Below are 27747 nucleotides of genomic sequence, written 5' to 3'. Positions count from 1 at the left end.
GGAGTGCCTGGGAAATGGTGTGAATCTAGTCTGCAGGATTTTCATGGTCTTTTGGGGCACAGTCTGCACATCATGATAGCGGCTTCTGCAGGCAAGACCTGGCTGTGACTGTGTTTATGCTGCTTTCCCTCTCCTGCAGCACAGGTGGCCTTACAAGGGGAGTGAGTCAGACTGGCAATGCTCCCAGCTCCAACTCATGGGCTAGGTCCCTGTGAAGACGCAGGTCATGAGAAGGCAGGGGAGGAAGTGCAGTGGCTCTAATAGCCTGCATGCAGGGACTGTGAAGCCTGGCTGCCGTGGCCGGTTGTGTTTAGATCTGTGCATCTGCCTCTGTTTCCAGTGCCAGGATCTGATGTCCCAGACGTCGTCGCCCCTGAGCCAAAACGACTCGTGCACGGGCAGGTCTGCAGATCTCTTGCTGCCTTCTGGAGATGCTGGGAAGAGGCGACATGACAGTGGCCATGAAGTCACCTCTTATCCCAGAGCTGACAGATACAAAGCACAGGTTAGAGTGGGTAGCCCTTGCTGTCACAGCTGAAGGGTCTTCAGTGTGCAAGGAGGCAACAGCATAGCCTGGCTATACTGCAGCAGGCCCTTCCATTTTGCTTCCCAGGATAGGGCAGGTCAGTTGGGTGCTATTCCTGCCATGGGTGGAAGCAGTGAAGCCAACAGCCTTCTTCCTTAGCACAGCTGATTCGGGCTCCTGCCCAGTGGCTGGCACTGAGAGTCAGACCAAGGGGAGCAGGGCCCTTTCCTCCCTCCTCAGCCACTGCATTGTGGAGTCTGGACCTGGTGCTTCGTTAAATTAATTGCTCTGAGGCCAGACACCACCAAAGGGATCTAGGCTTTGCCTCGTGAGCGAGATGCCCAGTGTGGTTTTCACACATGCCCTTGCCATCCTCAGGAGGAGCGTCGTGAGCCAAAGCTGACTCTTCGCCCCCCCAGCCTAGCAGCACCCTATGCTCCTGTCCAGAATTGGCAGCACCAGCCCGAGAAGCTCATCTTCGAGTCCTGCGGGTACGAGGCCAATGTAAGTGGGTTCCTGTCGCTCAAGGGGCATGTGGGAGGGAGTTGCTCTGAAGCACATGGGTGAGCTTGCCCCGTCTGCAGTCCTGGGCACTCTGGGCACCCTCAGCCCTCGCTACTGGCCAGGAAGAGTCTGATTCGATTGCTGGTCACCATCCTGGGGCCAGATGTGCTGGGGCCAAGTCTATGTCTGGCCTCTTGGAGGCCTTGGTGGGAGCCAGTGCCTGTAGGAGCAGTGGGCTGTGGGAGGAGTCTGGATGAGTTATCTGAGCTAAGAGCAGGTGACTACAGCCAGATCGCTGCTGGGGAATGTGAGGGCAGCACCCTGGACTGTCTGCCTCCTGACAGTCATGGTTGTGGTCTGTATGTTGTACCAGGGCAGGGGAAGCTGTTGATGGGGCCAAGGCCTTCAAAATAAAAACAGTGCCATGCCTTCTCCCCATTTCAAACAGTATTTGGGCTCCATGTTGATCAAAGACCTTCGTGGGACAGAGTCTACACAGGACGCCTGTGCCAAGATGAGGGTAGGTATATGAGGGAGTAGGACTGGCTTTGGAGCATGAAGCTGAGGTGGCCCTCGGTCTCCCTCTGGGCTCAGCTGCAGAGGCCCCGGATACTCAAAGGACGGAGCTGGGGGAGGCCCTTCAAGGGGTCATCCCACTGAGAGGCTTTTCTCACACTGGGCCCGTCAGAATGCAGCAAAGGGATTTTTGTGCCATTGTCAGTGTGAAAATGCCCGTCTCCTGCTTCAGATCCCTTCTTGTGTCATTGAGGGAGGCTCTGGGTATCGCTCAGCCTTAGCAAACCAGGTCCACCACTCTGTTCGGCAGCATGCAAAAGCCTCGTGTTGAGCTGCCACCTGATGGTGCAGCTTTGGTCACGGGGAGCATTTGAACAGCTAACAAAGTGAGGCCTGAGGAACTGCCGGGAAGGTGGGAGGTGGCTAAGTTGTGCCCCTTAACCGGTGTGTTCTTGTTCCTAAAGAAATCGACGGAGCACATGAAGAAGATCCCAACCATAATATTATCCATCACTTACAAAGGGGTGAAGTTCATTGATGCGTCTAACAAGGTAAGAGGACGGCCTGATCTTTGTGTCGAGAGGGATTGTGTGTGCCACTTGCTTAGGGCAGCTGGTTATAGCAGGGTCCCTTCTCAGTCGCCTGCCACTGTGGCTCACAGCCCCGTGTGCCAGTTAGGTAGACACAAATGTGGGCACTCCCTATCTAGCCCTGTGGAGCTACCTAGCTATGGGAGAGTGAGTATCTTGCATCAGGAGCTGCCCCAAGTGTGGGAGCTTTGTTGCTAGCCAGGAAGGAGCTAGAACCCAGCTGTGCCACCTGCTCCAAGGCAGTGTTTTTTGGCTGTGACCTGAGTCGGGGTTGGAGCTGGACTGAACTCTGCTCCTTCTGCCCCTCTGGCATGCTCTGCCACTTGACTTATCTGTTAGTCTCTGCCTTGATTTCCCGGTGGGTAACCCGCAGCTGGTCACAGGGGCTGTTCTGACGGTGCTTGTGCCTTGTTCGGTAACACGCTGATGTGAGGCGCGCCAAAGCACAGCACCAGCAGCGGATTTTGTGCTCCCTGGTAACCGACTCTGCAGCTGCTTGAGGTGAAACTATTGGCTCTTCACGCTGAGCTGTGGGTCCTCAGACACCGTGTGGGGCTTAGCACTGGTTTCTAGGATGCGGACATTGAAATGTCATGTCCCCCTGTCCTGAGGCTGTTGGGGCTTGGCGTGAGGCACTCCTCCAAGGACGAGACATCTTGGATTCCTTCCTGCAAATCCTTTTAGATGGGATGAGGACTGGGGGAGCTAGGAGCTCCTTTCCTGTGGGCATCTCCCTTCTGTCTGCTTGTCCTTCATCTACAACACACACGCGAGGTGGCTGTTTGTCAGTTGTCTTCAGCCTCACCAGAAGATTAACACATGGTGAAAGCCTGAGTTCATTTAAAAATGGCCCCAGGTGATGTGGCTGTGCTGAGACGGGACGCGTGAGCTGTTCTGTCTGACTTATTTCCAGTAGAACAAAGGGAAGTGGAGTAACATTCCCACATCCTCCAAGATGGCTTAGGGGGACACCAGGGATCTCGGCTCCTTGTCGCATCCCTGTCCTGAGCTGGTGGATGCTTTTCCGAGTTTGGTAACCGTGGCTGTTGTCCCCCTAAGAGACATGCTACACGGGACTATCCTGTTGCCCAAAGCACCTGCCCAGCTGTTTGCTTGTGTTTTAACTTTGGCAGAACGTTATTGCTGAGCACGAAATCCGGAACATCTCCTGTGCTGCCCAGGACCCCGAGGACCTCTGTACATTTGCCTACATCACCAAGGACCTGCAGACCAGCCACCACTACTGCCATGTCTTCAGCACTGTGGATGTGGTGAGTGGCATGTCTGTATGTGTGTGGACATTGCAAGCTGTGTGCTATCTGTGGATGGCAGTGCTGCAAAGTGGGTCTTGAGGAGGGAGGTGACAGCCCTTGGCAGCTCACTGCATGGGGCAGATTTCTCAAGACGTGGCAGCAGGCCCTAGCGTGGACCAGTCCCTTTTGTGCAGAGGGAGGGCTGAACGGATGCTACAGCATGGGCATTTATGAATCCAGGGAGGCCTGATCCAAGTATGCTCAGGGCACTGAGTTGCCCCCGCCAGCAGTTGTCACGTAGTCTGTGTGCACCTAAGACTCTTCAACAAGAGGGGGGGAAAGCCTGTTGGCTCCTGCCATTCTTCCTCTAAGGCAGGGATAGGGCTGCTTCCTCCAGGGGGTTCTTTGGCTTCCTCGGCCTTGTCTGTGCACATGAATGGTGCTACTTGGTTCTGCTGGTAGATCTATTGCAGTGCAGTTGTGGGGGATGCAGTTATACCAGTAGGAAAGTACCATGCCCCGGCAGTTCCCCTTCTTGCATGGATAGAACTGTCCAGTGTAAGCACCTTTGACCAGTGTGCTCAGAAATCCCCTTCAGACCATTGGGATGGCTGGAGGGCACAAGTGTGGCATGAAGCATCTGGCAATTGTTCCTGCTACATCCAGGGCTGTTTCTGCCCTGGCTCAGGCCGGTTTGTAGCACTTCAGCTCTGTGCGTTTGTCCCCTCGCTTTCTAGAGCACTAAAACAGTCACTTGAGTGCTGCGAGTGTCCTGCAGCTGCAGGGCAGGTCGTCCTCCTGCAGCTACATCAGTAGAATAATTGCTCCCCTCACTGGGAAAGTCACAGTGGCCTAAAGCCTGTTGACAGACCCAGGTGTGTCTGCCTCTCACTGGCCCAGCCAACTTGTTTCATCACAGGCCTTGATTTGGCTGCCGTGGAGACTGACAGTGGCTTTGTGTGCTCTTTCCCTCTGCCTCCTGCTAGTCCCAGACAGCTGATTCAGCTTGTCCAGCACATGCGGTTCCTTCACATCCTGTGGTGGCACCTCATTAATAGGTGTTTGCAGAGTAGGGAACACATGGGCAGACAGACACTAGAAAAAGGCTGTTACTTTCCAGTTAGCTGTCTCTGGCTGTCTGCATATTATGGTGCTGTGTCCCATAACATTAGAAACCCACCTGGCTCACCCAGACGTGCTGGTTACTCGTCAGTGGGCTGGCCCGAGCACTTTGTAGATGGCATTAGTGTATCCGTGCAGCAAACAGACCCTGCTTTGCTTAGACTCCAGCCTGAGCATCTCCCCAGGCCAATAACTGAGGAATGTCTGTTTGAGAGCCTGTATTTGTTCTGCCTAATCGGAAGTCATTTGTGGGTTGTTTTTAATTTGGAGTAACCTTGGCGCCTTTCAGGCTCATTAAGTCTGTAATTTCATTGTTTTATTGCCTGGCTGTAGCTGCAAATCATAAACCAACGCACATTTCATCCAGTGCTGCTGTGCCTGTGACTGCTCCAGTGTAGGCCCCTTCAGAGTCCCCGGTCAGGAACCCTTTCCCCATCTGGCTGTCAGTGGGGAGGTTGTGGGTCTGGCTGTTGTTACTGAGGTCTCTACAGCAGGGACTTCTGCCCCGCAAGGAATGTGCTGTGAGCAGAACCCCTATATGATTTTAATTGCATGCAGTGAAACAGGCTGATTTACCAGCTTGTTAATGCATGGAGCAGGGCAGAGCGTGCGGCAGCGTAGCCTATCTTCTGTGGAGGTGGCCTGGCTGTGTGAGCTGCCTGAGCCTGTTTCTCCTTAAACAGGAGTATTGCTAAACTGAAATACAGAAGAGACTGTCATGGTCAGATTGGCACAGACCGTGGGGGATTTTCTTCTCCTCTGTAGCAGGGGGTATGGCCTCTGCCTGGAATCCTTTGAGCCTATATTAACGAAGCAGAATGTTAGCTGCTGTGGTTCCCCTACTTTACCTGTGGTAGGCTTGGGTGTGATGTCTTGGGTTGCGTCAGGGCTGACGGTAGTTTTGCAAAGAGGTTAGATTACGGATTTGTATACGATGGCTTGATTAGGGATGATCCTGCCTCGGGGGCAGAGGGTTGGACTAGATGACCTCTGGAAGTCCCTTCCAGCCCAGCTGCTCTATGATTCTATGATAAAAATGTGCAAGACCTGCCACTTATTGGGTCAGACCATAGGTCCACCTTGCCCAGTCTCCCGTGTCACACAGTGGCAGAGAGTGGATGCTGAAAGGGAGAGTGAGCTGGGCATGATGAGGGTTTTTCCCTCCGTTCCTCTCTCACTTGCAGCCTCCAGCCCTTGAGAGCTAGGATGTTCTGATTCAGAAGCTGTCCCTCACTCCTACACTCAATAGCTACTGATTTCCCTTTCCTCCAAGACTGTGTCTAGTCATAGTCTTGGGGACTGCCCTGCAGTCAGCTTGTTCAGTGCCAGCTCTGCAGCCCATCCTGGAGCTTGGTGCTGCCCAGCTGCTGCAACAGATAACACAAGGCTTGGAAACATACCTGGCAGCCACAGAGCTGTCAGCAAAGAGTTGCTGCCAAAGATGCAGGAGTCCACTAATGAAGTCTAAGGGCAGCTCTGGCTGCTGAACTTCTAGGGATGGAGCTGTCCTTGGGCCCTGCCTGGGAGCCCAGTCACCAAGGGAAGTTTTCCAATTGCCACAAGTGCCTGAATTTATCCAGCTTCCCTGGGGAGGGAGTGAAATCACTCTGGTCTGTGTGGTCTCTCCAAAGAACCTGACGTACGAAATCATCCTGACGCTGGGGCAGGCCTTTGAAGTCGCATATCAGCTGGCCCTGCAAGCCCAAAAAGCGAAACCTCTGGGTGCTTCAGCAGGAGAAGTGATCGAAACGAAATCTTCCAAACCGGTGCCTAAGCCTCGCGTCGGCATGAGGAAGTCCGCAGTACGTATGCCAGGGGCCACGGGGTCCAAGTCAGAGCCTCTGAATTGTATTTTGCGTGGTGCCAGGTCAGGCAGTGGGGGTAATGCCCTCCCCTTCCCCTGGTACTGTCCATGGAGATGTCCCTGTCTTCATTCCTGAGGTGGAGGGGGCCCTAGTATAGACGAGGTGCCAGTTGGCAGCAGCTCCCTGATTGTCCAGTTGTGCAGTGCTGATAGAAGCTCCCCAGCTGCTGACTCCTTGCGGTCTCTAGAGTACCTTTGGGTGAAACAGCTCGTGGCTAGCACTGAGGGCAGCTCTAGGAGTGCAGAGAAGGGGAATCGGACACATACCAGGCCCCTTGGTTCCAGCACAACTTCCACGTCCAAAACCCAGGCGGAGCTGAAGATAGGACTGGCCCAGAACTTGTAACCTGTAGCAGGAGGCACAGCTGGGCCGGACCATGCTAAAAACCCGGTATCGTGTGCGGTTATTGCCTGCCTTTAATGTCTCCTTTTGTCTCTGTGTTGTGCTTGCTCCCACTGCCCAGGTGACGCTCCCTCCCGATAGTCGCTGTTGTTACTGTCACACCTGTACTACGCACCGTCCCTCCTATCTGCCGCTGCAGTCTGTTAGTCAAGGAGCTAAGGTCTTTACCCTTCTTGCTGTCTTGTTTCGTTATGAACAAACCTGGGCTTCCTTAGCTTCAGGCAGGCAGCTCAGCTCTGCTTGAAAGCCTCTTTCCTGCTGTCCCTCCCCTCTGCTTCAGTCCCGTCTTTTGCTTTGCTGCTGTGTGTGCTCCCTTCTTGCCTGCACTGCCATCCCTCTCATGTGGGGACAGAGGACCCCCAAAGACAAGCTGTGATATCATGTTCATCTTCACCGGTGCCGAGAACTGTCGCTTCCCTTTGCACCCTGCCAGCACACAATGTGTTGCTTCTGATCCTGCCAGCATCAGAGCCTTTTAGGTCACGGTCAGGAGGGCCAGGGTAGGGGAGAGCTGTTTGTCCAGGAGAGCGGGTCAGATAGTTGTCTTTTGCAAAGAGCTGGAGGATCTTCAGGGTAGCACTGATGCTGCTGTTTACCTGCGAGATTAGGCAAGCTGCCCCGGTCCAGAACGTGGATATAGATGCCACGGAGAGAGGTCTGAGCTCAGGATCAGTACTCGTGGCCAGTTTCAAACATTTCCTTGATGTGTAGGCAGAAATGATGGCTGAATCCAACTGGGACTTTTGCCCCCATGAGAGCTGCTCCCCCTGCCAACACACATGCTGTTTAGTATGGTCCTGTAGATAGCTTTGAGGTCTCCCTTCCTATCGCTGTCAAGTGCTTTCTGAACGTTTTCTCAGGCCTGTCTCAACCCTGGCCTCTTCACATGAGCAGATTCTGACCACCTGTCTCTCCCCCTCACCCCCAATGTTTTCCAGCTGGAGCCATCTGAAGTGGACCAAGACTCCCAGTCTCATGCCAGTGTTTCCTGGGTTGTGGACCCCAAACAGGAATCCAAGAGGACCCTCAGCACTAAGTATGAGACCACTATCTTCTAAATCACACACACACACACGCACACAACCCTGTGTCCACCTAGTCTAACCGTGCCTTTGCGATCTGATCTGTCTGCTGTTCTAAACTCCCTCCCTCCAGCTGCTGGCACTGAGTCCCACCTCTAGGCACTACTCCATCAGAAGCAGCAGCAGCAGCACTAGGATACTGTAGACTAAACGGCTTTTGTACCTGATCACTCCTGAACACTGTGAATTCTCCTTACTCGGAAACAAGGGTAACACGCTGAGAGAGTGCCATGTTTAGATCCCTGTGAGGTGGGAGATGCAGAGGGTTGCAGGCGGCAGGAGTCTGAGATGTGGATCCAGGAAGCTGCCTGCCGTTTCCCCTCTTCCCCCTCGCTCTGGCACTGTGAATCTCTGGGGCGACGTGACACTCCCCAGGCTTTTTATATGTACCGTTCTTATGCTGGGACTGTTCAGAGCTCTGTCTCCGAGGTGCACGCACGCGCTCGCTCTAGATTCTCTACTTCCAGACTGAGCCACGGCTGCGTACTGTTTCAACAAACTGTCTCCCCTCTTTTTTACCTGTCATCTGAATGGACACTAACCACTGTGATCCTGTGCAAATAACACTCGCTAGATTTCCTCGCATGGATCCTACACACAATCTCTCTCTCTCGCTTTCCCTTTCTTCCTTCCCCCTGCCCCCAGCCTGAAGCCTTGTGTTGGAAACCTGCCTGTGCAGGTTGATGGGAGAGCGGGTCTGGGTTTTGGGGCTGTTCCCACTGTCCTTTGACCCATATTGGAAACTGGGGTTGGTACAGAAAGGAAGTGCCCAGCAGGGGCTTTTCGGCCGCCCACCACACTAGAGCTAGCTGTATTTCATCCTCGTGTAGGATGGGCTCCAGGGCCCTTATGTTTGCGCTGACCAAATTGCTGTGAGCTACTGGCTTAGTTCTTGCTTTTCCAACTGTAAATGAGTTGAGCTTATTTTTTTAAGGCTCATGTCATGAATCCTGTACTGGGAAGGGGTATTTCTGGGGTTGGGAGGAGGGTTTAAAGGATGTTGTTTGACCAAAACAGGCTGAGGGGCCAGGAGCTTTGCTGTGCTCAGCAGGTTCCCCGCATTTTTAGCTTTCTTCCTGCCCAAGGGGGAAATGTGATCCCAGCGAGTTCTGCCAATCACAAGGCTGTTTTCAGTCTATTACATATTGTACAATGAGGGCTATGGAAATCCCACCTCCTTGCCCCCAGACATCAGGGCCCTGCTTGGGGATGGCTTGAGGTACATGGGCATCCTAGGTGGAGACAGGATCCGGCATCTTTCCCTTTTCTCTTCCCTCTGTCTCCCTGTGAGTGAGTGTGTGTGCGCTTCCTTCCCCAGTCAGTGTCCTCTCTGACTCTGCAGTGGCTGCCTGTAGTTCCTGAACGGGACTCTCAACCCTTTGCACCTGAAACGGCAGGGCATTTGCTGCACAGGACAGAGAAGGGCAGGGCTGTGCTTTGGAGGAAAGGCTTGGTGAACCACAGAGATGTTCGGAGCAGCTTGCTAGTGAGAAAACATGGCAATATGAACACTGTTCAGAGGTGCCTCTGTGAGTTCCTTGCCTAATGCCAGCTCTGATTTATGTTTCGCCCACACAACGAGGCTCACCGAAAAGATGAAACTGAGGAGGAAGCATGGTCCAGTGATCACGCAGGTCTGGGAGTTGTTCTATTCCTGGTTCTGCCGCTGCCTTGCTGTGTGACCAAGTCACTTAACCTCTCTTTACCTCGGTTTCCCCATTTAAAAAAAGATGGGGATCATACCTACCTCACAGGGGTGATGTGAGGCTTAATCCATTGCAAAGCAATTTGAGATCCTTTTGTGTAAGACACTGTGACTTCCAAGTAGTGGCAGTAACTCAGTACGCTCAAGTTCACTCTCCTGACACACAGAGTACCCGACACAAAGGGTAGAAGCGCAGGGAAGATGGATCTTGGCTCCTGACCAGCTTTCATTAGGCAGAGCCTATAAACAGCTTGTCCCCTTCACAGGGCAACAGCTGAATAGGTGGGTCTGTGTTAGGGCACCAGCTCAGAGTGGATGGTGATCACAGCGCTGTGATCTTGGGCTAGTTACAAGCGTACAGATTTCCATATATTTTGCACTGTTTGCCGAATCTGCTGTAGGAGGCCCAGCCCTGGGGGAGCTGGCAGGGGACAGGTGACAGGTACTGGGAAGATGCCTGTATAAGAAGCTGGGGACAGCTACGGTGCTCTCCCTGACCCGGTTGTGAAGACTCTGTCCTGAGCATCTTAAAATTCCTCTCTCCCCCTTGTCGTCTTCTCCAGATTTCTCTCCCCAGTAACTCCCGGCATTTCCAAACTGCCTGTTGAAACTTATCTCTAATTTTTCCTAAGCAAGTGCCATTTACTGATGCAAATTGGTTATTTAGAGCTGGTAACCTGGGTACCAAGTCTTTTTTTGAGTATCCTCATGGCAGCAACTAACCATTCGGGAGGTTGGACCTCAGACACAGCTGAGCATAGTCCAGTGCAGACTGTGGGATGGCTTCTGCATTTTTGCATCGGTCTGTCTTCCCCGCTCCCACCCCTAAAACTACATTAGAATCTGATGTTTCTCAATCTTTTGCTGGCTCTTTCTCAGGAATGTACCTAGCTTCCCCATCTCTAGGGCCGTCGCATGACAGTGCTTCGTGTGACAAACTACTGAGAGTTCAGAAATAAGGGCCTGGCTAGTTTGTATCCAAGTAAGAGGGATAGGAGGAGGATAGTTATTAAAGCACAAAAAAAAAAAAAAGGAAGCTGTCTGGCACATAGATTTAATGTGTCACACACCACTGGCCCTGTGCTAAGAGGTTTCATGTACAGAAATGAAAGAATTCTTGCCCTGGCGATGGTGTTCGGATTGCCCAAAACATCCGCTGTCATTACTGGAAGTTTTTGTGTTTTGCTGTACAGTACTGCAGTATTTTAAGGGCTACTGCAGTAGATAGTTTTGAGTTTGGTATCCTGGCCTGGAATCTTTCCTGGCAGTGAATAGTGCTCTGAAATCTTTCTTCGTACAGCTCAAAAGAGAGGTTGAACTGAGGATATGTTTGGTAGGATAGCTCCTACTTCTACGAGTTTACCATTAGTTACAACTGCCCACATATAGGCCTGATTCTTCAGAGGCTGCGTCCCTGTAACTCCCGCTGTTTTCAGCTGGGAATGGCAGGGTCCTTGGCATCTCTGGGAGTTGGGCCAGTAGCGCATGTGCCTTTTAATGATGAACATCCAAAGCCAGGTGGCATCAAAGCAGCCCTGTCTGAGCCAGAGCTTTGCTGCGTCTAATGCCCCCAAGTTTGTGCCCCTGTTACTGCCCATCTCCGGCTCAGACATCCCCCTTGGCAGTGGTTTTTACATGACTCATAAGTAACGTATTTCCATTTTTTTTTGCTTTCTGTTAATGTTGTCCCCCATTCTGTTTGCCTCTGCAAAGCTGATCCACAGGCAGCTGTGTTCTACCATGGAAATGTAGTAACTGGGCAGAGACCTAAGAAGCAGTGGCACGTCGACGTGAAGAAGATCTCCACCTGGCACTGGTGTCTGCCTCTGAATATAGTCTGGCTGCTCAGTAAGGGCTTCCAAAGCTGAGAGGGTGGGGGAAGGGATCCCAAGTGACCAGCTAACAAAAGCAGCTCCACATTTCTGGCACAGGAGATTGCTGATGTCAAGGGAGTGATGCCATGTTTTCTAGTTTGAGACCAACTTTTTTTTTTAACCACTGTTCCTTTTTACATGCCATGATATGAAGTGAATCAAGTTCACAAGTCACATGTAGCATATTGCAATTATTTTGGATGGGAGGGGTGGGGGGAGCGAATCCTTATTTACTAAGAGAATCCACACGGTACCGTCGTCTCCTGCGCTGAGTAGATGAAGTCTTAGCAATGGGGCCAGGATGCATCTCTAATGGTACTTAAATTACTTCAGTTCTGGGCGTGCAGCAATGAATGGTAACCACGTTTTGGACACAGTAATTTATGGCAGGTGAGGAAGCTTGGCTGGCTGGATTTTCTCTCACTTTTTAAGTCACTCCAAGCCCAGAAGTGGGGGGATGGATGTAGTTCAGTAAAACGGCCCGCAAAGGATCGGTAACCCTAGAATGGCAGATGCCCAGTGTAACCGATGGTACAAAGCCTGCTCTTGCTACAGAGAACTGTTGCATTGCAGGACTCGACATTTTTACGGTGAAAAGGGCTCAGTCTCTTTCCAGGGGTTCATTAACTCGCTGAATGACAGGTGCTTGTTTCTTCCTACAGCCTGTCCTGCATCCTCCGCATTTGTTAAATGCAGCTATGCCTAGCGGGGTTGGATTTTTTAACATGTATTCGATTGTAATTTAGCACTTTTTGACTCTAGCTCATTATTTAATTAGTGAACCAGGGTTTCAGAGTACGAATAAAAAAGGAGTTCAGTTCTGGGCACTGTGCCGAAACAGTCTGTTCAGGACAGTAAATCCGAACAACCCAAGGGTGGCAGATTTTAAATCAAAGTGTTACATTCCCAAACACCGTGCATCAATTTTGAAGGTGCTGTGTACTTATGCTTCATTCAGACTACCAGAGTATTTAACAGTGGTTTTGACTGTGACTATATGAACAAATAGCTTTGCAGTACTCTCTCCATCTGGACCTTGTTGCCGGGGAGAGGTGGTAACAGAGAAAGACAAGGAGTGCTGCACGGTTGCCGTGGTCTGACAGACGTGATGGTCTAGGATGTGGTGCCCTGCTGCTTTATTAGAACGATACGTCCTAATGAAGTGTCTTTCAACTCCAGTTGCTGCTGCACGTCTGGATTTAATTTAGTCTCATCCCAGCTGATGGTAAGGCTGAGAGAAGCAAACTGTAATCCCAAGGGCATAGACCTGTAAATGATTAGCAGGTGGAAGTCGAGACATTTGTTAAGTTGATGAATTTAGGAAACCTAACATTCCTTGTTACACATACGTGGCAGTTCATGCTGATGTAACTGTAAATATTCAGTGTTTGGCCGCACAGTCAGTTTGGAGAGATTGCAAATTGAACCTCTGCCTGGGAGGAAGGTGAGCTTTTTTTCTGATGCATGAGCTTTTGAGGTTGGCTAGATGCAGAAGTGGTGATGAAGACTCCAAATTTGCTGTTGTCTTCAGTGACCCAGCAGCCCCCAATGCAGTTTTCTAGCCAGATCTTCCTTTTCTTAGTTGCTAGACGTGACAGTAGCTTTGGCCATTCATCTCCCTTTCGGTTTGGTACAGTTTTCAAGGTACTTGCCTGCTGGCGGCTCTCATCCTGGACCCTGCCTCTTCCCAGAGTTCTAGTGACTGCCACTGCCCTGGTACTTTGCCATTTGTGCAGTATTCCGGCTCTTGCCTTCATACAGGGTTTTTCACAGTATCAATTTCTGGTGCTGAATGTGATTTTTAATGCTAAACACTGCACCTGCAACAAGGTAGTATCAGCCTTTTGCTTCACTTTTCTTCCTGTTTTCAAAGAGCAGATTGTATTGTAGAGACTCGTAGATGGTCTGGGTCCAGCCTGAGAGCTCTAGCTAGATGCTAAGACTAATTGTTGTCCTTTTTAGTAGCAAGGGGGCAGAGATCACTGTGTATCAAATTAAAGCTGCACTATTCTTTTTTTTTATTATTCTGTATCTACTAAGAATGCTAATGTCAGAGGTTCGGCTCTGTCGTTGGTCTTGCTTTGGGACTGTTCATCCTAGAAGAAAGGAACATTTGGGATCTGGGTGCTTTGTGGAGCTGCATTCCAACTTCCTCCCCTAGAGAGAGTTATATAGCATCTTCATGGATGTGCTTCTAATTTTTTTTTAAAAAAGCTCAGCCGGAGTCTGGCTGTGACATACAGACCAGACACCAAATGGTACCTCTGACCATTTCTTTTTTCTGTATCTGTGAAAATGAAGTAGGTTTAATTGCATTTACACTCCCCCTGCATCCCCAACCCATTTCAGATTCCTCAGTAGGATTTTCTCTTAGCAGTTGCATCAGTTGAAGACACGTTCATTTGATAACTAGCACTCTGCAACTCCACACTCCCTTTTAGATCCCACACTGGCATATCTGGGATTACTTTGCAGCATTTCACTTTTAAAAGGAAGCAACTTTGCTGCTCTTGCAATGGTAGATCTAGCTCAGACGTCTCTTTCTTGTCCTTTGAAGAATAACCTGAGATTCCCCAACAGGGCAGAGAACAGTCAAGTTCAGTTTGCAATGTAGACATTTTTGCTAATTGTGATGTATGGCAGTGGGACTGATTTGTAATACAAATGTTATTTAATCTTTGTCTCTGTATTTTGATACTTGAATTATTTCCTTTTATTTTCTTGTACATACAATTGTTGATCTGTTCAAATTTTGTCTGAATTTTAAACATCTTGTGGTACCAAACGTAACCAATCTGTGCAACAACATAGACTGACCTCACTACAACAAGGCGAGATTGTAAATATTCCTGGGCTTCCAGCAGTCGTTCTGTTGTTTTCATAATTGTACAACTTAGAACAGACTGAATAAATAAACTTAGACACACACGTGTGCCTCCGTTATTGGGACGTAAATGCTATGCAAGTCTTTTGCTTTAAAAACGTGGAGCTCCATTCTAGGAGTGCAGACATGACACCACAAATGTCTGGTGCCTCGTACAACAGATGGTTGTTTTAGTTGAACAAGCAGAAATGTTTTATCCTCCTTCATGTTCAAAGGAAAAAGTGACCTCTCCTGGTTTCCCTGACAGCCCTCTTTGCACTTACTCCAGTTACCTCTCAGTCATCTCTGCAAAAGCTCTTACACAATGTAAAACAGCTGCAAGCAGACAACCATAAGTTCCCTCCTTGCTGAGCTTTCAAGCGTGGAACCTGCATTTCCCGTCCAAAGCAGTGCTGCCTTCCTTCTCCTCCAGAAGATGGGTGACCTGTGCAGCAGGTAGGAAAATCGTGGGGAGCTGGGCACTGGCTCTTGTATGCTGACTTCTGAACTCAGCTGCATGAGATGAAGGATACTACCAGGTAATGGTTTTGCTCAAGATAAAGATGACATTTTTAACTTGTCTCCACTCACCTCACTCAGTGTACTGTTGAGTACCCATTTCTTTGGGGTGTGTGGCAGCTGGCTAGTTGCACTCTTGCTCTGTCTGACTGCTGATACCCGTCAGTGGACCCATGTCAGAGTTTTTGATAAGGGTGGTTTCCTCCCCTTATTGGGGCAAAGTAGATGTTGATTCTCTTATCCTAGTTAGGCCAGACAAGTGGTAAAGCTACATCCATAGACAGGACAGAGCTGCTTGCTTCTCCACTGTGATTACTGTCAGCAAATGGTCCATACAAAACAGTGGTCACACTTGTAGACTTTGGCATTGGGACAGCACAGTATGGCTTTAGCAAAGAGACGGTGGTGGTGATCTATTACTTACAACGTCAAAAGTTGAGAAGCTTGTCTACAAGAAAGAAAGTCCAGCCACTTCAATGCAGGTCACAATTCAGGCTCTGCTCCCAGTATATTCACAAGCTGAGTAAAATATGGCTAGTGCATAAATACTACAGTCTTATAGGTCAGAATGCCATGGTAGTTCTTGCTTTGTGCAAAATCTTAAGGGACAGCGTGAAACCGAGTGAGATTTTCCAAGCAAACATAAGTACATCTAGCTGCTTTGTCAAATCCAAATACTGTCCCTAGGGTAAAACCCTATAGAAAAATGAACAGCTGAGAAGGAGGGGAATTGAGGTTGCCCAGGCTGCAGAACCCCCCTTTTTTTGTGTTGCCATGTAAATTCACCACTCCCCAGCCCATGAGACCACCTACGGCAACACGGAAGCAATGGCAGGTTGGGGTGGGGGGAAGAAAGAGGGCAACTGTTTTTTCAGCGTAAGGGTTTATTCAGACAGCCCTGGTGTATTGTCCATTGTTGTTTATGCAGTTCTCCGCAAGAGCTATGATGGCCCAGCTGCGCTAGTGCTTGGGCTACTGCTATACCAAGCCAGGGCAGCGGCTTCGTTGGCTGCAACTGACTTCATAAGCTAACGCATGATTTGAAAGACTGCCCCAGAGTCCCCCTCCCTCTCCTGCTCCCACTGCCTTCTATGAGACGGTTAGAAAGAATCGATCCCAGCCTCTGGCTCCACCTCTGGGAGGAGGACTTTCTTTAAAATTCCTGAATAGTAGGGTCCAAACACCTGCCTATTGTGATGAGTCACACTGCCAAACCTGCGGCCGACTTCCCTCAGTTCTTCCTGAATAGGAGCGAGGCCTTTTGGAAAGTTCTCAAGAGATTTCTGTTCAGCAGGAGACAGGCAGAGGCTGAGGAACGAATGGATCCGTTGCTCTGTGGGTATCAAAATAAAGGTGTGATAGGAACAGATTTTAATACGGTGATCCAGCTAGGAAAGAATCAATCCTTCCAACAGCTGGTACATGGATTCAGTGCTGCAGAACAGGTGCACGCTCAAATTGCTTTCCTGCTTCTGGTCTTTCACATGGTTCACATTGCTTCTTGACCTCTTGACGGTTCAGATCGAGTGTAGTATCAGGAGTGTAATGCACTTTTCCCCCACATCCCATCAAATGTCAACAGAGAATATGGAATTTAAGATTATGCTTCTACCAGAGCCAGGGATTAAATTTAAACAGCCACAATGCCATGTTTTCAAATGGAAAAGAGGTTTCAGATGTGTCCCCCAGAGAACATGCAGCTGGGGTTCAGCCAGCCAGCTGCCATATAGCATTGCTTTTATATGAAGTGTGTATTCAGTGGTTCTGAGAGGAGTGACTGGTCCAGGGTGACTTTAATACTGAGAACATATTACTTCAGTGTTTGATTATCTTGGCTGCCTGGGGAGCAGCAAACCCGCGGAGGGAAAGGCTGCTTGGTAACATGACTTTTGGGCTCAAATATTCTGTACTATCACAGCAGTTGGGTGAGTCACCATCACTGCACAGGCTGAGTTATCTCAGAAAGTCAAGGTTTGCCTCAGGCCACTGCTGCAGCTTTTTAAGGTGCTTCACCTTATCCCACCTGCTCTGGCTTTGGAGGGAATGAGCACAAATTGGGGCAGAGTCCAACCAGGCAGTGGAGACTGAAACTCACCTGTACCAAGCAGTGGGTGGAAAAATCCTTTGCCCTGGTTTTTGTAATAGATAAAAGCAAGTCCCATGTGAAAACACTTAGAAGCTGTGGACCCAGGATATCTCCCCTACAGTGTGTTCAGCTGCCTGCAGTGCCGCAGGAAGCCCATGATCAGCAGCAAGTAACAGCTGATCTAGCAAAATCCCTTGGTCAATAGTTTGAATAGAGCAACATTATAGAGCAAGGGGTTGCCAAATGCAAGGCTGCAAACTTCCTGGAGAAGCGGAGCCCTTGTGGCAATTTGCAGAGCCAGTGATTTAAAATGAATCGTTCTTCCACTTTGACAGTTGTGACACCATATAGTGATACAGGCCTCATGATGCATGGGGCAGAGATTACTATTACAGTGAGTAAACTTGGTCACTTTCCTTATTAACTTGGACAACAGGGCTCGGGGGGTATACTGCTTTTTTCCTGCTTGACCAGTAACTCGACCAAAAAAATAACCAACGTTAGGGGGGCTTCCGGAGGAGCAAGGCACCAGTCAGTCTCTTTCCCAACCTGGTGGCTTTTTTCTTGGCAGTCTGAGCTAAGGGGCCAAGCAATGAACTCTGCCCTCAGCTTCCAGCAGTAAATCGGTGTCCCTCATTCTCCCTATCCCCCCATTCTTCATAGTGACTACCTATGTCGAACAGCCCTGTGGATGGAAAGTACTGCACTCTCCAAGGGTGCTACATTGAGGGCCATGTACTGGCTCAGGAACCCAAGTTCCATCCCCATCGAGTTCTGCATTGCTCAGGACTCACCGATGACGCTTCGAACGGCGTTGTCCTTGTCTGTGATGCTCTTTATCTGCCCTTTGAGGGAAGCGGTATTGTCACTGCTGAGAGGAGGACAACCCAGCTGAGAGAGAGTCCGACTAACTTCTTGGCATACTTGATGGCTGATGTCCAGTAAAGCTTCCTCAAACCTAGAATCGTGTAAAAGTTTGTGACACTCACTCTGGCTGCTGGTTAGGTTTGTTACAGGGCAGGGAGCAAGTCCCACAGCATTAGTACAGCCAGGGAGGTCCCTCCACAGGCCTGCGGGCACGTGTTGTGCGGGGGACAGCCAGCCATGCTGTTTTGGTGCCTTCCATCATTCATGGACTAAGTTCTCCTTGCTCTGCTCTTTGGAAAGAGCCAGCAGTGACAGAAAGCTACTCTGATGCTCCCTCCCTTGAGGAAAGGATCAGCACCACTGATTCTTCATCAGCCAGTGAATCGCCAAGCCTAGGGTAACGGGGAAGGGGTGGTCAGCTCCTCCCCAAGGCAGAAGATATGCCTAGTGATTGGTTCTCTGCTAGTCCTGGAGCTGAGTCCAGCAGTTTATCTTATAACCAGCTGTCAATGGCATACTTGCCCATCTGGCAAACAAAACTGTTCAAATAACGCACCTGGTATGAGGGAGCCCTTCCAGGAGGACCTCTGTTACCCGTTTCAGCCTATCTACAAACCCAGGTGAGCTGCACAAGGCGCTTCCACACATGCCAGTGGTCACTAGCAGGACCGCAGCTATGATGGTAAGACGATTCACCTGTGATCGTACTTCCTGCAGCCGAGCTTGATCCATCAACAGTGTCTGTGGGGAAGGGGGAAGGAGCTCAAATCCCCCTTCCAGGCATGGAGATTGGAACTATGCTTACTGAGCAGGTAAGTTCTCAAGCAGAGGGCAAGGTCCATGGCCACCCTTGCTATCTTCTAAAGCTACATGGGAGGGATCCAGGAAGGGGAAGGTTCTGAATTACTGACCAAGCTCAAACTCCAGCAGCAGGGAGGTCCTTTTGTGCTGGGAGGACCGTAGCTGATGCAAGAGGGGAAGTTGGTCTCGAATGCCATGCCTCCCCTGCCAAGGAGGGATTGTGCATCCAGCAAATGCTGTTTTCATCCCTGGCAGTCCTATTGCAGACTCTCAGACGGGGGGCAGCCTAGGAACCTGTCTGTTCTGGGGGTTTTTGCTTGTATTTAAAGTCAGTTCTGTCCTCCACATAAAGGCATCAGAGCCTCTCCCTGTCTGACCAGAAGGTGACTCCTACCTCGGGATATTTTTCTTGTCCAGGCTCCCAATGGAGCAGACTCATGTAGCCTTGGTTTAGCACAGATGTGGGACTTGGGAGGTCTGAACTCCTGTGGACTGCCCCCTGTAGGGATGAGGCAGGTGGGATGTTGGACTCAGGCTGGGATGGGGACAGCGAAGGAGATGCAGAGGTGTCTGCTGCTGCTTTGCGTAGCCACTCTGTCGTGTGATCCAGGCTGCCTGCAATGGGATTAGAGAGACGTGTGCAAGAGACTGGACAGGGCAGGTGAATGATGGAGCTGTTAACAGCAGTAGAGCCTCAAAGTGCAACAGAGAGGAGCTAATTAAACCTCTGCTTTAATGTTCCAGAAACGCTTTGCTAGAGGTGAATATGGGTCTGATAAAATATTGCCACTTCCTTGTGAAATGCTCTGTACACATTCCCCGGTTCTCACGAGCCCCTTTGGGATGGGGATTCTCTCCGTTTTGTGAAGGGAAAAGTTGTAGCAGATTAAACAGTCTGCTCATTGCGAGCCAAGTCTCGGCTTGGGTGAGCCCATGCTCTAACCCTACAAATCCCTGACTGAGGATTGAGTTAGCCTATGGTTGTGTGAGGCCTCTGCAGCCAGACAGTCAAGCACCTCCCTCTCCTGCTGTAGTTTGGGAATTTTAATTCTTGCCTAGGCTCCTGCTGTGCCACAGTGTGATTCCTAATCCTTGGAAAAGTACACGTGAAGGTGAAGCAGCAAACCCCAGCACTTCTCTCCCCTTCCCAGACTTACTAGGCAGCTTGTCTAGGAGCTCCTGAAATTTCTTCCGCTCGTACTCGATGGAACGGTCCTGCAGGTGGGGACGGAGGCTCTGGATAGTGAAGTTCACCATATCCATTTTCATCAAGTCAAGCACCCTGAAAATCTCTCTGGGGTTCAGTAAAAGAGAAAAAAATGCTAGTTATGAATAATGGGAGGCCCTATCTCCCCAGACTTCTATTGGGGAGAGTTGTAGAGCAGGACACAGACTGCCCAGAAAGCTTCTAGAAAGTGGTGAGGACTCTTCTGATACAGTGAATGAAGAAAGCAACTAGTGGGAAAGGTCTTCTAGATTTCTTTCTAACCACCAGGGAGGAACTGGCTGAGAAAGTGACAGTGGAAAGCACTTGGGTGACAATGACTGTAAAATAGTTACAATCCTTAAGAGGAGGAGGGAGAATAGCAGGAGAAAGACTGTGGACGTCAGACTTCAGTAAACTTGAAAACTTGTGGATAGGATTGCCTTGGAAGCGAGTCTAAAGAGAAAAAGGAGTTCAAGGGAATGCTCAGTATACACGAGTACAAACAAAAAGTAGGAAGAGTTATGAGGGACCAACTTAGTTAAGTCCTGAACTATTCAATAACGTGAAGCTCAGGAAGGGATTGAATGAAAAGTAGGAACTAATTCAAGTAGACAAGTAGAAAGCTACTGTAGAAGCCCGTTGAGGCAGGACTAAAAGCCAAGGGGTCAAATGAGATGAGCAAGGGGCACCAAAGATAAGACAACATGCACTGGGGCAGAGGGATGGACTCAACCTCCCTACAGAGCTTCCAGTTCTATTTTTTATGATCCTGTAAGTGTCTTATGAGGAGTCAGTGCGCCAGCTCCAGCTAGGGGCAAATGACACCAATGCCAAGATGAACAGAGTTCCATGCTTCAGTTCTGGGCATGACCACTGAAGGGGGACCCAATATCAAAATCCCACAAATGACCCACCAGCTTTTTTTTTAAAGGATCAAGGATATTTTTAAAAGATGTACTTCTGTGTGGGCAGGGGAAAAAGTGCCAAACTGAGAGCCTTAGACTGCATTATCCTCTAAACTGGTACAGCATGAACAGGGGCAGGGCAAGCTACTCGGCACTGTATCCACACTGACCTACCAGGGATAACCAGAGGGGAGAGGTAACTGGGACCCCTCTCAGCCTCTACATTTGAGTGAAACGGAAACTATGCGTCAGCGGGGGATGCTTGTAAGTGAAGGAAATGGGACCCAGGGCTAGAATAGAAAACTCATTTCCTCAAAAGAAAAAACCATTGGGCCCAGTTGATCTCTCTGACTTGATATGCAGAGACACATGCACATACTGCTCCTTACAAACTACTTAACCATTTTTCCTGTAGGATGGAAGATAGTGAGTTTATTTCTCCTTTTACAGACTTGGGATGTGTTCAGACAATAGTGATAGGACTGTATTAGAATCTCCGCAGAAGGCGATTCAAGTGCTGTGATTCATTCCATCCTCTCCCTCTCTGGTATAGCTATATCAGTGATTCTGCTACCTGCAATGGCAATTTTGTTTTGGGGACAGACATCGTCCAGGAACTGGACCGAACCTTATTTATTTCACAAAGAGCTTCCCTCGCTGCTAAGCAGCAGCTAGGTGTTAGAAGCTTGCACCAATTTTTCATTAACAGGCAGAAATTCAATATCCCTGGGGAGGACGAGCTGAGGTCCAAAAGTGCTTTAAGGTCCTACTGAGATGCTGGTCCTGTGCAGGAGGCCCTGGACGTCCCAGACGCTGTTCTACTGGTATGGGATACACTGGTTTATGGCAAGCCCACCTGAGCAGCTGAACTGGGTCTGTCAGGCTCTGCAGTCTCTGCACTTCCTCGTCTCTGATGGGCGCGCAAAGCGTTGCCATTGTGCTGAGGATGTACGTGGTGAGTTTGGGAATGTCTAGTGCCCCATGTTCGGCCTCCTGCCTGATCAGCTCCAAGTCCAGAGCAGCTTCAATCTGGCTCTGTAGGCGGGTCTGCCGAGGCAGCAGCAGTGACAGTAGGGTCTGCCCAAAGGGAAGAAATGAAGATGGAGATTTCCATTGCAACCAAGCAACACCCCTACCTTCCCAGAGTTACTCAGCAGGGATCCACGCTGGCTTCGTGGGCCTGGAGGCCCAAGAATGTCTGTCCCTAACTGCTCCCTTTAGGGATGCTCCAAGTGCCAAATGACTAATCATTGCTTCCTGACTGAGCAGTTTTTGTTCTGTATTACAGTTATACCTGTAATGCTCTCCAAGGCTTTTTTGGAGATGTGTATCCTGTCAGGACTGGGAGAGTATGGGCTGAGTAAGGTAAGTAATGCGTGATGCTATAAGGAAGGTCTGGCTGTTTTGATAGTTTTAAATACTGATTTCTTGTTTAGTATGTTGTGTGCTTGGACATTAAAGACGGATGCTTGTGTATAATGAAATGGGCATCTTGTTATACAATTTTGGTGTTTTATACTTAGCAGAGATGATGCATGGAAGGGCATAATCACTATTACTGTAAGGGGGATTTTTATCGAGGCACTTTCTCGGGTTGGTAGAGTGTTTTCACTACGTAGATAGCTCTTTGCATTGGTGATGTTATGTTTGCTGTTTAGTATGCATCTGTCCCAGGATTCATTCTGTATGAAGTCTTGTAAAAACAAGGTTTTAATAATGTAATTCATTTTTAATTGAGGAAGCATCTATTTCAGTACATTTGGGCTCAGAGGTAGAAGACCCATCTCAATGAATTGGAATGTAGGCTGAAGTCACTGGAACTCTGCCACTGAATTCAACAAAAGGAGGTTTAGTTTTACATGAAGCAAATGAAGGGGTCAGTGTTGTATTAAAAAGAAAGGGCAATATCCTCTTAGCAAAGCCATCAACAAATGCAACTGGGGAAAAGGAAGATGTGGAAGCTGTTCTACCATCTGTGGGTTAGCCCTCTGGATGGCCTGACTGGGTGTTCCCCAATTATGAGTGAACCAGGGGGGTTTGGGCTACACAGAACCAGTCTTCGGTAAAAGACTAGATTAGCTGTTTGTCCTGTCTCAGGAGCTGCTCACCTCTTTGATTTCCTGCAGCAGCCGGATGGCGTGTGTGTAGTCTGGTGGGCTAGTGGAGAGCTGTTCTTTTAGGCTGTCCCAGAAGGCTTTGTGCAAGGTCTCCTTCACTCTGCTTTCCAGGCTGTGGAAAGGGGGTGGAAGGCTAGTACAAATACCTGACTAGCATCAGCCATTTATCTCTTGCTGATATGATCTGTTGCTGTGGAGGGGCCATGATTCCTCCTTTCCTATGATCTTCCCTCCCTTTCCTATGATTGTACAGTCACCATCCAGAACATGGAATACAGAATGAACCTCTGAATCTTTTCTCCTATCTGGAAGCAACATACCTCGGCACTCTTCCAAAGTGGGGTTCCTTCCTAGCAACCTTTCACTGACACTGCATGCACTTAATCTTACTTTGCCATATAGCAAAAATCTAGGCAGCCCCACCCAGCTGCAGGTGTCTGGCCAATCTGCCAGAGTTGCAGGTAACTCCTTTCAGTGCCCCAAACTACTCTCATCCTTACAGAAGAATGAGAGGATACCTTTCTATAAGGCATCTGCTTTGCAATGAGAAGGATATTCTGGTGGTGAATTGTCCCAGGCAGAATGCAGGAAGTCTATAACTACAGCGCAGAGAGATGAGCACGCTTTGCTAAGGAGTCAACAACTCTGCTCCTTTGCTCAATATTTAAGAAAAGGTCACTGTCCATACGTGACCTCACTGTCCCACAGTAAAATCAGGGCTAAACATGTTGCAGGGCCAAAGCCACGGGGGTGGTCGTGACACTGGTGGCCTCTGCCTGGCTCAGGCTCTAATGTAGCCCTCCCTTGTTCACTTGCTCGCAATGCCTTGTTCTTATTGAAGGTTGTGCCTATGGGCTCTGAATGAGCCTGGGCCTGTGTCCCTCACCACTGGGCCCCTCCTGGGTCCCCTCAATCACAGTCCTGTGCCACTAGGCTAGTAGGCCCGCTTGGCCTTGTCCATACCTCTGCCAGGCACTTGTAGCCTTAAGGGCTCATTGCGTGACTTTGTTGCTTCCCTACACCACAAGCCTAAGCCTTGCAGGTGTTCTCTCCTATTGATGTTGTCTATTCCTATTTAAAGAGGCCCCCCCGGTCCTTTACACAGTCTTATTCTGAATTCTCCGACCCCTGGTCCTGCACACAGCCCCTACTGGGCTTGTGGGCTCTCTGGCCCGGCTCAGCCCCTCCTTGGACACAGACCCTCTATGGGTTTAAAATAAAGGCCACTTGCTTGTAAAACCCTGCCTTCCTCTGCCCACGTAGCCTTCCTCTTCTGTTAGACCTGCAAGGTTTTTTACATGAACTCCAGTCCCTTCAGGAGGCCTGCTGCCAGGAGCTCACTTTGTGATGGCCAATTAGAAATTACCTGACCGGCTCAGGCTCTGGGCTTATATAGCTCCAGCATGAGCCCTCTTCCTGTTGGGTGAGCCTCTCATTAGCCCCCGTAGGCTACTTGTGCCCTAAAGAAGCAGGCACACTCCAGTGCTCTGCTACAAAATGACAAATTTAGTTTTTATGTTTATGAATATAAAGTTGTGGAAAAAGCCTTTCAGGCTTTCTTGATGCATGAAGCCATGAGACACCAAAAAATACCAATTCCACAGGCTGTTAACAGCTTTCTGTCACAACCACAAAACTTTCCATGCTTGAGCCCTGAGCTAGAAGGGAAACCAAGTATAACATACCTGTTTGGTGCAAAGTTCACTTGTTGTACCTTGAAGTCATGATTCAGCACAATCTCATGTGCAATGGTCATTTTGGACACCTCTTGAGCAGTCTCTAATAGTTCTGCCATGGAGAGAGCTTGTGGAGGACTGGCTACAGAACAGGATAAGAGAAATTAATGAGACTTAGGTCATTTGGAGAGAACACAACTAATTATTATCTTAGATCCAACGTTTAACAAAAACAGAGTCTAAAATAAATGTAATATTTATGGAGATTTAACACGAATGGAGATTTAACATGAATATGTTTGAGAAGAGGGATTGAAAAATCCCTTGAGAATATTACAAACAAAGCTTTTGGCTGATGACTGAACTGTGAAATGGACAAAAAAGGGAAAGTGACAGCTTTCATTTAAACAATTAAAATGTATTTTTCTAAATGGTTAAAATTTGAATGGCTGAACTTTTTCCCACGGAAATCATAAGATAAACTTTCACTGACTTCAATGAGAGGCAAATTTCGGCACACTTTTAAATTTTAGTAATGGGTGGTTGTTGATAACAGCAATGTGGGAAACATTGTTTAAAACAGTTTCCTGCGGACAGCATAAGACACTGGTTTGAGTGAGATGAATAAAAAATCATATAAAAGAGCTGATGTCGGTTAACTTGTCTCGCTCAGAAGCAAGCATTTCAGATTTGTTTTTCAAGAGGTTCCCTCCATTGGGGAATTTGCTCACTTTAAGTAGCTTGAAGTGCAAAGGGTCAGGTCTGCTTGCACTGGTTGATGCACATCTAGAAAACCAAAGATGCATCAGCTACCCTTGGCCTGCCCTCCCCCAGCCCCTCATACACACAGAATAAGATCCAGGTCATCTGAGAATTCCAGCTGTGAAGTAACCTAGAGTCATGTCTTTGGTACGAGCTCTTTCCTCTCAGACCAAGGGAATGCATTTCGACTTGTATGATGGTGAAGAAAGAGCGACACCTTGTGACCACTGGAAAAGCAGATGATTTGGATTCTAACCTTCCAGGTAATCCCACCCGGTGCTTGTTCACCAACCTAAAGGACATGGATCTCTGGTGTTTTTCCCAGAAAGCCGCAGCAGCTTTCCCCTTGGGGTGGGAAGTCCAGCCTTGGATTCCCAAGCACCAGATGAAAGACATGAGCACAGCACTGAGTGGCCTTTACACTTTCCATTCTCCAGCCACCCCCCCTACCCTGGAGGCCCAGGCTGGTGTCCTGTGTGATGCCCACTTCAGTGGATCCTAGGTTCTGTCACACCCTGGCCAACAGGCCAGGAACGGTTCGGGCGGGGGTGCTGAACGTCTGGGCTGCAGGCCGGATCTGGCCTATACAACCCTATGATCTGGCCCCTGAGTCTTGGACTGACTCGTGAGGCATGCAAAGCCAGCGTGGTGCACAGGCGGGACCCAGCACCAGGGGTGTTGCCCGCAGTCTGAGGCTAGTCCAGGGTGCGATGCAGGTGGTGCCTGTACCGGCTTGGTCCTGTGCGCTGGCTCTGGGGCTGCTCCAGATTGGGCCGTGCAGTAGCCAGCGTGCGAGGCCAGCCTGGCAGAGCCCTACACAGCGTGCGCCATCAGCCCCGTGCTGCGTGTAGTCGGTCTAGCCTCACATCCAGCACGTGGCAGCCCTGCTCCAGGGCTCACTCTGCACGTAGTGCATGGGGTGCCCTGCCGGAGTGGCCTTGTGCGTGCACACAGCCTGGGGTCCGATCCAGGCCGGCATGCGGCCAGCCCATCCCGTGGCGAGCGAGCCCTGGAGCGGGGCTTGTGCATGCTGCACCATGCGCGGAGCTGGGCCCTTCCCCTCAGCAGTGCCTTGTTACACTGCTGCTCGCAATGAGCTGGGCGCCGCGTGCCCAGAAAGCCGACTGCGCTGGCACGCACAGAGCGGGACCTACAGGGTGGGACAGCAGGTGGGCAGAGGCTGGGCATGTCTCCGCGCTGGGTCTCCTCCGGCTGCCGGGCCTTCCCAGGGCTGCAGGGCACCTCCGGGTCCTCGCCATCGCCGAGGGGCGTCTTCTCCCCAGGGTTCGGCATCCTGTCCTGGAGGCAGGGAGGAGAGGGCTTGGCCAAGGCTGGTGGGCAGCACAACCACACCCCAGGCCTGGACGTGGGGGGGGCAGGGCAAGGCAGGGAGCCTAGGGGGGACACCTGGGCAAGAGAGGGGGAGGCCATAGATCCCAGGATGATACCAAAGTAAAGGGGGGGGTCCCAGGAAGAGACGAAAGCAGGCAGGCAGGATGATACCAAGTGTGTGTGTGGGGGAGGAGGGGCTCCCAGGAAGATACCGAAGTAAGGGGGGGGTCCCCTGGAAGATACCAAGGTCCATGGGGGGGGTCCCAGGACGATACCAAAGTTAGTGAGGTGCGGTGGTCACCAGGAAAGGACCAAAGCAGGCGGGGGGGGGGGTGGAGGGGTACACAGGATGATATTAAGCTAAGCGATGGGGAGGGGGTCCCTAGGAAACGACCAAGCTAAGTGGTGGCGGGGTCCCCGGTAGGCAGGGCGGTACCGGGCCGCAGTGTGTGGCGGCGGAGCGCGGCCCTGCTCCCTCGGCGGCGCGCTGTGCCCGGGGCCCGGCGGCCGGGGCTCCGGCCGGTGTCTCCGCCCGCGGGCGCCGTTGGTCCGGCGGCTCCTGGGCCCGCGCCGGCTTCGAACTGGGCTGAACCAAGTGCGCCCGCGGGGGGGGGAACGCTGCGCTGCTCAGGCCTTCAACGGCTCCGTGCGGCACCGGAGAGGCCAGGCCGCCTCCCATCGCACACAGCAAGCTGTTGGGCAGCGCTAAGGGGCTCGTGAGCCGCCGTGGCCGCCTCGGAGCCCCCTTTCCCGAGGCTGCCTAACGCGACCCCCCCAACGTCTTTGGGAAATGGTCTGTTCTACAGCTGGGCCCGTAACGTGCCGCTGCCCGGACCGAACCAAACGAATGGTAAGAGGGGTGTCCGCCAGATACCATCCCTCCCAGTCTTGCCATCATTTCAAGGCTCCCTGGAGAGAACAAACACCAGCCTCAGAAACAACTCGTTCATTAATCTGGCGTAATAGCAACATATTTGATCCAGCTACTGCTGTTTTTGGAGCTAATTTCCTAGACCCTATCCCCCCCCTGTTTTGCGGAATGGAATGTCCCAGAGTGGCTCAAAACAGAGGGTTGCTGGGACATACCATAGGAACGGGGGGAGGTGGCAGGATAGGAAATCGTTCTGGACAGCAGATGTTTAGCTAGAGGAGGGAGGGAGGGAGGAAGAGTGG

The 27747-nt window shown here is 50.4% G+C and overlaps 2 protein-coding genes across 16 annotated transcripts in view; one reads left to right on the top strand and one right to left on the bottom strand.

Moving 5' to 3' along the window:
* ANKS1A (ankyrin repeat and sterile alpha motif domain containing 1A) overlaps positions 1 to 14367 on the top strand; it is a 153685-nt gene extending 139318 nt beyond the window's left edge. For 9 of the 14 annotated variants that reach the window (XM_059717260.1, XM_059717253.1, XM_059717267.1 and 6 more), the window contains 8 exons: positions 341 to 505; positions 905 to 1030; positions 1479 to 1550; positions 2011 to 2097; positions 3270 to 3407; positions 6143 to 6313; positions 6840 to 6938; positions 7717 to 14367. In XM_059717260.1, the coding sequence (XP_059573243.1) occupies positions 341 to 505; positions 905 to 1030; positions 1479 to 1550; positions 2011 to 2097; positions 3270 to 3407; positions 6143 to 6313; positions 6840 to 6938; positions 7717 to 7836 (978 nt within the window). In that variant the 3' untranslated portion in view covers positions 7837 to 14367. The remainder of the gene's footprint in view (positions 1 to 340; positions 506 to 904; positions 1031 to 1478; positions 1551 to 2010; positions 2098 to 3269; positions 3408 to 6142; positions 6314 to 6839; positions 6939 to 7716) is intronic. The other 5 variants (XM_059717261.1, XM_059717259.1, XM_059717266.1 and 2 more) reach the window with 2 other exon arrangements.
* Positions 14129 to 27268, bottom strand: TCP11 (t-complex 11). 2 transcript variants are annotated; one of them, XM_059717268.1, is made up of 10 exons: positions 27011 to 27268; positions 26397 to 26541; positions 24490 to 24622; positions 22796 to 22916; positions 21544 to 21764; positions 19733 to 19869; positions 18970 to 19190; positions 18331 to 18515; positions 17702 to 17865; positions 14129 to 16154 (listed from the first exon to the last, which is right to left on the bottom strand). In XM_059717268.1, the coding sequence occupies exons 1-10, from the start codon at positions 27251 to 27253 to the stop codon at positions 15922 to 15924; spliced, it is 1803 nt and encodes a 600-aa protein (XP_059573251.1). In that variant the 5' UTR covers positions 27254 to 27268; the 3' UTR covers positions 14129 to 15921. The 2 variants fall into 2 exon arrangements, with proteins under 2 accessions (XP_059573251.1, XP_059573252.1); XM_059717269.1 differs by lacking the exons at positions 21544 to 21764; positions 24490 to 24622; positions 26397 to 26541; positions 27011 to 27268 and having other exon boundaries at positions 22796 to 22885.
* Positions 27269 to 27747: the final 479 nt, after the last annotated feature.

This window comes from Alligator mississippiensis, chromosome 14 (assembly GCF_030867095.1).
Source record: "Alligator mississippiensis isolate rAllMis1 chromosome 14, rAllMis1, whole genome shotgun sequence".
NCBI classification, from domain to species: Eukaryota; Metazoa; Chordata; order Crocodylia; family Alligatoridae; genus Alligator; species Alligator mississippiensis.
This window is presented reverse-complemented; position numbering and strand designations above follow the sequence as displayed.